We start from the raw sequence: 9,787 nt of genomic DNA, 5'->3' as shown, positions 1-9,787 counted from the left end.
TCCCTGAATTAAAATCCTACTACACTGCCGTGGTAGTCAAGACAGCATGGTACTGGTACAATGACAGACACATAGATCAATGGAATAGAATTGAGAACCTGGAAATCAGCCCATCTATTTATGGTCAACTGATTTTTGACAAGGAAATGCCAAGTTTTATCATGCACTCGAATCTTGTGATAAATCAATATTTAAAAATGCCAAAGCCAAAAGTAATAACACATGGTATTAGTTCAATGACAAACTGGACTATGAATGCAGCGATGGGTATGAAAGCAGAGGTAGAAATACCACAGGCTCTATAGTGTGTGGTATTGATGGTTGGTCTGATACACCTACATGTTATGGTAAGTTCTAGCCTGTTTTCATTTGGTAGTAATCTCTCTGAGATGATATAATCAGTTTATGTTCCTTTTGTGGTATGCTTTAATTATCTAGAGATATTGTGAAAGAACAATGATAAAAATCAATGCCTTCTGATTTAATGTTCACTGGAAAGGGGTTATTTTTGAAACTGAAAGATAATAACCAATTTATAAAAAAATATATCAAAGCATTATCTCCTGTTATACACACATTATAGATTTTCCACTCATGTATGTATTATTTTAAATTACATTTAAAAATTGCTTAACTTTAGACACTCTTAACAACTTACTATATTATGCATAAACTCTTCAGCTCTTTCAATACTGCATTTTTTTAATCATGCATCTTCCCAAACTTTAGTGTTCATATATTGAACTCCTTCCAGCTATACCTCAATTTTAAATATCACAATCTCTGTACTATTTTGAAAACCTTTTATATGTTTACAAAACAGATAGCTGTTTCCAGAGCTGAAAAATATCCATTATCCCCTAGCTGTTAATTCTAGTATATGACATTGTGGTCTGAGAAAATATGTTTTATTTTATAATTGTTCTTATTTTAGTTTGCTGACGTTGCTTTGTGTCCTAGTATATGGAGGAGGTGCTATGTGTAGTTGAGAAGAAAGTAGTTTGAGTTTTAGTGGGTGACGTCTATGAGGTGAGTTGGGTAATTGTATAGTTAGTTCTTCTGCATCTTTCTTGATTTTCTTTCTAGTTGTCTTGTCCTTTGGTGAGAGTGGTGTGTTAAAGTCCCCAACTACTATTGTGGTGCTATCATTTTCTTCCTTCAATTCTTTGATTTTTGTCTTTGACTGTGTTTGGTGGAGCTCCCAGTTTCAGACAGGTTTGGAAGCAGAAGTGGCATAAACTTCCAAAACATGCCTCTCAAAACTCTTTGAACTTTGATAAATGACAATAGTTATAGAAAGGTTTCAGTCTTTTCTTTATAGGGTCACTATGAGTCATGATTAACTTGACATCAGTTAACAATAACAACGACAAATGTTGATGTATAATCCATATCGATGACTGTAGTCCTTTATCTTCTGCAACCAGTATTTTAAGTCCTTTTCCCTTCCAGCAAGCAGGATTGTTTCATCTGCACAACACAGGTTGTTGATAACCTTAATTCCAATCCTAATGCCATATTTCTTTTCATAGAATCCAGATCCATTACTTATTTGTGCAGCAAACAGACTGAATAGATAAAGAGAAAGGATACAACCCTGACTTACACCTTTCCTAATTTTATAGGATGCAATGTTCCCCTGTTCTCTTTGATCAACAGCGTCTTGCTATCGATACAGCTTTCATACGAGCACAATTTAGTTTTCCTACTTTTCTCAATCTCTTGGGATCCTCCATCACCTTCGTGAATCACTGCACTTAATCTGAACCTGAATCCTAAGCCCTGATCCAAAGAAAATACTACCAGCTAAGGAAGCAAAAGTGGATGGATCCTCAAAGTTCATCCAGCCACTCCCACTGGTCTCAGCCTCTAAAACATCTTGCACTCCAGAGGGCAGAAAATACCATCAAAGTATCTTGTAACTGAACAAGAAGGTGTGCAGCTTCAATTAAGGACCACCGATAAAGTGTTAGTATGAAGCAGACAAATTCTGCAACATTATATGGCAAACCCATAGGATATATCACCCACCTCTGGGAAACTATTCCATTGTAACTACAGTGTAGTATAAATGGAGGAAAAGTGGCCCTAAGCCATAATAAGTCATTCTTGGATCAGAAGTTCAAGTCTCCTAAACTCAAGAGATACTATCCACAGCAGAAGAAACTGGCAGCAGCTTGAGACATTCGGAATCACAGAGCCCTGGAAGATTAAGATATAAGGTATCAAATCAAGAGTTGGATAGGGGAGTTAGGTGCTGAATGGAGTAGGTGGGAGTACAGGGAATGCTGTTCGAGCTAAGAAAGGCGTGTGTCAAGACACATGAGCCAATGGCAGGGATAACACTGAATTATTGGTTATTTCTACAATTATGAAATATCTTTAATATGCTCTTTTGCATAAAAAGCTTATCTGTCAGATAATGTTCTAAATCTGAGCTTTCAAATTAAGACAGACAAGAAAGAAGTAATGGCTAATAGGGTGTCAGGTGACCAGATTGAGTGCATATTTAAAAAGGCTTTTGGGCCCTTTGGCCGACATTTGTGGATCTCCCAAATAAAATAAGCTTGAAAGCAGGCTTAGAATGGAATTCACTTCCAAAAATGCCTGCCTCCAGAACTCTATGAACTTGATGGAAAGATACAAGTTTTGCATTCAAGACTTTGGTTCATAAGGTCATCTACAACTCTACGGTACTTAACAACAATAACAATAACAGCAAAAAGAAATGCATTGGGATAGTAAAGAAACCATTCATCAAGTTAAAATTAAAATTAGTAAAATATTTTCTGTAATATTTGTTATCTGAGTATGAAGGAATATTTCAGAACTACAGATTCTTTAAATTGCCTTCTTGGATAAAAGAAAACCAAATTTCTTCTATCAAGGTAGATTTGGAAAGACAGCGCTCTGATCTCTGTTAAACATGAGATAGAACAAAAAGAAGAGACAGAAAAGTTGAGTGGTCAACTTAGCTTCTCAGTCTTTTAACCTTCATTTAAAATGTTGGAACATAATCAGAACTTGTGTAACTCAAGGATACAATATAAAATGGATCTATGCCGTTTTCTTCTTGGAGAGCCTTCCTATAATTTTGTATATTGTTGTTGTTATTTTTGTTAGGTGTCATCAAGTGTGGACCCTATGAACAACAGATCTGAATCTCACTTTATCCTGTGCCATCCTCACAATCTCTGATACGCTTGAGCCCCTTGTTACAGATACACAAAGTATGTTCCGTAAATATCATCCTCTTTAGCAAAGTCTTCCTCCAGTACTTGATTCCTTTGCCTTCTATAACTTAACTTGTTTTCGGTGAGTTTAGAGGAATGAATATAATTATGGTAATAATAGGATATAGTTTACCAATAAAAGATTTCAATATCATTTAATAATTTACTAAGAGAAAATATTCATCCTTTTTGTATTTTTTCCCAAGTGAAACCTTGTGATTTTCCAGAAATAAAACATGGATATATGCATAATGGAGATAGATATAGACCATATTTTCCAGTAGCGATAGGAAAATATTACTACTACAGCTGCCATCATGGTTTTGAAACTCCTTCACAAAGTTCATGGGATTATATAACATGCACAAAAGATGGATGGTCGCCAAAAGTCCCATGCCGCAGTAAGTAAGCCTCTCTAAAATGATATCTACTTATCTTTCAAAGAAGAGCAAAGAAGTGAGGATGATTGCATCTCTACCCTAAAACAGGTCATTAGGAAGAATGTTATCTGGAAAAAGTCACAAATAGATTTGTTCCCCTGTGAAGAGCTATTTATTAAAATAAAATAAAAAGTAAAGATAGAAACTTTCTGAGAACATCTCCCAGCTTTATTTTGTACATGATTTAATTAGAACCATTAAGAGAAATCCCATCAAATAATGAATATTTCTCTATCAACTAGCATTTGGTAGTAGTATAACTTTTTATATTTTAATTTGTACATTCTTTTTTAGAGTCATACACATTTTATGTTAAATGTAACAAAAGTATTTTTTTAACTTCATTAGTTTGACCAAATTAGCGTTTTTCATTTATTGTGTTTATGATCCTTAGGAAAATGCTATTTGTATTATGTGGAAAACGGATCTTTTCAGAATTCAAGAAACTATTTCTTTGAGGGTGATTCTGTAAATGTTTTGTGCAATCGTGACTACAGTCTTCCGAATGAACAGAACACTATTACATGTACAGAACAGGGTTGGTCCCCATCTCCCAAATGCATCCGTGTCAGTAAGTAAGATCCCAGAAGGGTTGCAATTTTATAAGGCCGGTATATATTTGTCATGGGAAAGTGCAAGTGTTAACTTCTTCTTTTGCAAGTGGAAACGATTTAGATTTTTATGCAACTGAGTTTAAATGTGTGTTCAAATTTCTTGATATATTAATAAGGATATAGCAACATTTAATTTCTTATGAAATATTAGCTTCATTGCCATTGTTATGGAACCAATTCATAGCCAACCTTCCAGTGGGATTTCAAAGGCTGTAAATTGCACAGGAGGAGATTACTCATCTTCCTCAGAGGGGCTGGTGGACTTAAATAAACCAACTAGACATCACAGCTTCCTACTAATGTCACTGTACTCTTTTAAATATTGCTAATATTTTAAATTTTAAAAAATCTGGAGATCAACTCACATCCTTTCACATTTGTATATTTTTTTTTCCCTACTTTCTAAGGGCCTTTGCACTGTCAAATACATTTTAATTCTATTTAGTAAATTATTTCAAAAAATGTGAATAGATTTATATTGGAATTATCTTTCCTGTACAGGTTGCTTTTGGAGGACAGGAATAGCTTTAATTTGAGCCTTCCTACTGATGCTATCTATATATCTAAAATTTATTACTCCATGTGAATTTCTGTGATTTGTTTTCTAATAGAAATTTTCTCATGATAATATGTTACTGTAGGTGATCTTCTGTTAGAACATACTGATAAAAGACCAGAGGAGGGGACAGTAGCAGAGAGCATTTTAGGTTAGTAGTGAAACTCCTTTAAGACTAATGCACCAGGACTTAACTATTATAAATTGTTTTTTGTAGATAAAATCTTTATTATTACTCATTTAAGCTTTCAGAATGCTCTTTGGTGATTTGAAAACTCAAAAGATTAGTCAGAAAAAAAATTAGTCAGTATTAATGCTATCATTCATGCTTATAGTTTGAAATGAGTTTTTATTTGCTTACTTTTTAATTTCTTTAAGAATAATGCTCCACTTCTCTTAATTTTTCTGTTCTTTCTATCTGCAATTTCCATATGTGTCTTAATACTTTCAGGAAGTTTTCCTTTTTCTCTTCTTTAATTTTTCACAATTCACAGCCTTCAAAGAGATTGCTTCAGATTTCTATTCTTAAAGATATTAAAGCTAAGCATTTTAAGAAGTTGTATTTAAACTGTTTGTATACTATTTGATGGTTACTTTGTATTTACTTTTTCTGCAAGTTAGTATATAAAATAGCTTCTGTAAGTCTTTAAAACATGAAATCTTTTTTTTGTTTTAAAAATTTCTATTGGGTTGTATACAATAATTTGTTTACATTGTTTCATTTATGTACATTTTTTTCCTCTCCCTCCCTTGACTCACCAAACTCTATGGCCAGGTTATTCCCCCTCTACACATACAAACACACACACACACACACACACACACACACACACACACACACACAGAGTCTTAAGCCTCCTCACGTTCCCTCCCTTTCCCTCTTTGCATATCAAGAATAAGATTTTTATATATGTGAATGATCTAAATAAATCATTACTATCAAGGTGGAAATGATCCATAGCTGACTCTCCAGTGTGTTTTTGAAACTGCAAATCACACAAGAGCAGATTGCCTACTTTTAGTCTAAGAAATTTCTGGTGGATTCAAACCTTCAGAAGGCACTTTCTTTGGGTTAGCAGCACAGATCCCTATAGACTACACCACACTGATGATAAATGACTTTTATTTAATATGTCTTAGTTTACGTATTTTTTAAATGCATTATGGAATCACAATGAAAACAAGTAAATGTTATTTATTTTAAATGTATAATTTGCTATATTTTTTATTTATGTGTCTATACCCCCTGTGAAATGGCAAACCATGTAGTGAACTTAGCTATCACCTCCAGAAATCACTTTATGTCTTTTGGGATCCTTCTTGCCTGAACTATCCAATTGTCCCTGCTCAAACACTTATCTGCTTCTCTTGGTTTTAAATTTGGTTCTATTTTTTAAAATATTTATTGTATTATTTTTACGTGTACCGTCAAATCAGATCTGACTGGTACAGGAGGAGATTGCCCCCTCCTTCTCCAGCAGAGCATCTGGTGGATTTGAACCGTGTACCTCTGGGATTGCAGTGCAGTGCACTAGGCCACTAGGCCACCAGAGCTCCCTAAATTTGGTTCTATTTTTTATAAGTTATATCTTCATCAGGATCATCAAAAGAAATAGAAGACAGAGAGAGTGTGAGGCAGAGAGAAATGGAGAAAGTCTTATTTGAAAGAATTGTCTTACATAATTGTGGGATTGTTGAGATTTAGCAGATCCAGGAGATGTACCTTAGGTGACAGGGTGGAGGCATGCAGGTTGGGATCTCCAAATTTGCATATCACGTAACAGGAAGAGTGAAGAGTGTTGTTCTGGCTAAATAGCTATAGCTTTGTAATAGACACACTGTATATGTGTGTGTGTGTGTGTGTTTGTATATATATATATATGTGTGTGTGTATGTGTGTATGTATATATGTGTGTGTGTGTGTGTGTATGAATATATACGTATATATACAAACATAAATATAGGGATCTCTGGTGGCCTGTGGTAAGAAGCTGCACTTTGATCCCCAGGGCATGTGGTTCTAATTCATCAGCTCCTCTGTTGGAGAAGGATGGGCAATCTCTTCCTGAGTAATTAACTGCCCCTGAAAGCTGCTGGAAGGTTAATTTTGGATCGGTTCTGACTCCATAGTACACAACAACAATAACAACATAAGTGTGTGTGTGTGTGTGTGTGTGTGTGTATTGTTGCAGAGGCTATAAATTGCATAAAAAGAGACTGCCAGTCTTGTTCCTGTGGACATAAAGATGGATTCTTTGAGTAGGCCACACCACTCCATACCCACTAATTACAAGTTATCTAAAACATAAATTTCTTCCATATGTGTGTATGTATCACAGTCATATCTGTGTAGTTTTCAGAAATGTTATTTCATTTGTTTTTTAAAAAGAACTATTTTCTTCTCATTTCTCATCTCTTAAACTTTCTTAGCATTTTATATGCATAATCTTTCATATCACTCAGCATAATTTTTCTAATTTCACCCATGTTGTACAGTATTTCAAAAATTCAGGATGATTTCTAACAATGCGCGTTATACTGTATTGTTTGCATGTATTGACATTGCTTTAGCAATTTGTCTGTTGATGGGAACTTGCTTGAGTTACAATTCTTTGTTGTTATATTATTATAAGTAGTACTAGTATAAATAGTATTGCGATAAAGATGACATGATTATGTTAGTTTCTGTAGTAGCTCTTTTTCCTTTGGAATATATATCTAGTACTGAGATTGATAGATCAAATAAAATTTCTTATTCTTAATTTCTGAGAAAGCATCAAATTCTTCAGTAAATGGCTGCATGATTTTACCTTCCTTTCAACACTGTGTAAGAGTTATAATCTCTCCACATTTTGCCAGTATTTGTTATTACATGTCTTATTGAACATTGCTATTTTTGCTAGGGTAAGACAATAGATCCTCATTGTTTTGATTTGCATCTCTCTGATGGCTACTGATCTTGAACATTTTATCATGTGTTGTTGGCCAACTGAATGTCTGCTTCAGTAAAATGTCTATTTACATTCTCCATCCATTTTGTAATTGGATTATTTCTCTAATTCTGTAAATATATCGGACTTTTCTATAAATTGGCAAGATTAGTTCCTTGTCAGACGAATCATTGCCAAATGTTTCCCCCAGTCTGTTAACCTTTTAAGATCAATGACAAATGTGTGTTAACTGTTTATGTAATTAAATTTACTGCTTGCTAATTGTATTGGGAAATTCTGCTGTCAGAGACCTCTCCAAAGTACTGAAGCAACAATGTCAGTCTGTAGAAAGGTGCTCCTGATCCAGGCCATGGTCTTTGCAATTACTGATGCTATGCATCAGAGGGCTGGACAATGACTAGGGGTGCTAGAAGGACAGTTGATTCCTTTGAGCTGTGGTGCTGGAGAAGAGTATTGAATATACCATGGACTGCTAGGAGAACAAACAAGTTCCTCTGGAGAGGGGGAAGCCAGGCTGCTCCATGGAGACAGGATTCTGAAGTTTCATCTAACATAAATTGGACATGTTGCAATATGGGATCAATCTTTGGTGAGGGACGTCATGCTTAGGAGGTTGGAGGGACAGTGCAGTAGCGAAAGACCTTCGGTGAGGTGGATTTATTCTGTCATTGAGCTAATGGTCATAGGCGTGTCCGAGGCAGTAAGATTGGCCTGGGATAGAGCAGGGTTTAGGCCTACTGTATATAGGGTCGCTATGAATTGCAGGCAATTCAACGGCACATAACAACAACAACAATATCAGTGTCATATTTTTGTAGTTCTCTCAGATGCATAACAAGTAATTGAAAAGATACGCTAATGAGGGAAGACCCTAAATGAAACAAATTGACACAGTGACTAACAACCAATGTAATAGAGATGAGGAAGATGCACAGGATAGGGCAGGGTTCAGATTCGTCATTCACAGGCTTGCTAGGAATCATAGTCAGTGTCACCCAACAATAACAATTTCATTGTTGTTGCATCGAAACAACTCATCACTGACGCTTCAGTAGCTTTTTAGAGGTTGTAAATTGCAGGAGTGGAAGTGGTCCGTTTTTCTCCCATGGAACAGCTGAAGCATTTGAACCATACAGGTTTGATTTGGCAACTCAACTTCTTACCCAGTTGGCTGCCATAGTTCCTTGACCTTTTTTTTTTTGGGGGGGGGTGTTTTTGGTTGTTAGTGTTTAATATATTCTGTTTATTTCTGCACCATATTCTGTTTCTCAATGATAAAAATCATTTGTGATAATTTTAGTTTGTTGTTCTTGTTGCTATTCCATGAAAGGAACTTACTTTTAGACCTTCTAGTAGGTTTAGTCAAATTTTCAAAAAACTCTTTGCTTGTGGTATCTGAACATGTCCTAAACTCACCATTTTATCCAATTGACAATTCTACTGGGTACATTACTTTTGGTTGGCATCTTTCTTTCAGAGTTTGATATATGTCATTATACTGCTTTCTTTTAAAAAATTTTTTAAATGTTATTTTTATTACATTTTGTATGTGTACCATCAAATCAGATCTGACTGGTTCCAGGAGGAGATTGTCCCTCCTTCTCCAGCAGAGCATCTGGTGCATTTCAACTGCACACCTCTGGGATTGCAGTGCAATCAGAACGCCCTTCATATTGACACTTAATTGTGTCTGTTCTATTTAGGAAGGAATTCTTCACTTTTGCTGAGCTATTTTCAGCATTCTTCCTTTGTCCTTTATTTTGGTAAGTTTACTCATCACCTATTTGGTATTTTGGGGGTTTGTTTGGTCTACCTTTTTCAACCTGCATGCAGAACAGATTATCTGGGAGGCTGGGCTCTATGAGGAGAAATGTGGGGTCAAGATTGGTGGAAGATCTATAAACAATATGTGATATGCCGATGATACAGCCTTGCTTGCTGAAACTGAGGAGGACCTGAAATGTTTGCTGCAGAGGGTTAAGGAATGCAGCCT

General features: G+C 35.3%; 1 protein-coding gene across 1 annotated transcript in view; it reads left to right on the top strand.

Moving 5' to 3' along the window:
• The window catches only part of CFH (complement factor H), a 256,291-nt gene that overhangs the window by 162,580 nt on the left and 83,924 nt on the right, over positions 1 to 9,787 (top strand). The window contains exon 13 of the mRNA XM_006892120.1: positions 3,440 to 3,634. Coding sequence (XP_006892182.1) covers positions 3,440 to 3,634 — 195 coding nt within the window. The remainder of the gene's footprint in view (positions 1 to 3,439; positions 3,635 to 9,787) is intronic.

The sequence above is a fragment of the Elephantulus edwardii genome, unplaced genomic scaffold (genome assembly GCF_000299155.1).
Source record: "Elephantulus edwardii isolate Elephantulus edwardi_28Jun2011 unplaced genomic scaffold, EleEdw1.0 scaffold00110, whole genome shotgun sequence".
Taxonomy (NCBI): Eukaryota; Metazoa; Chordata; class Mammalia; order Macroscelidea; family Macroscelididae; genus Elephantulus; species Elephantulus edwardii.
Note: the sequence above shows the minus strand (reverse complement) of the source record. Positions and strands in the feature narration are given on the sequence as shown.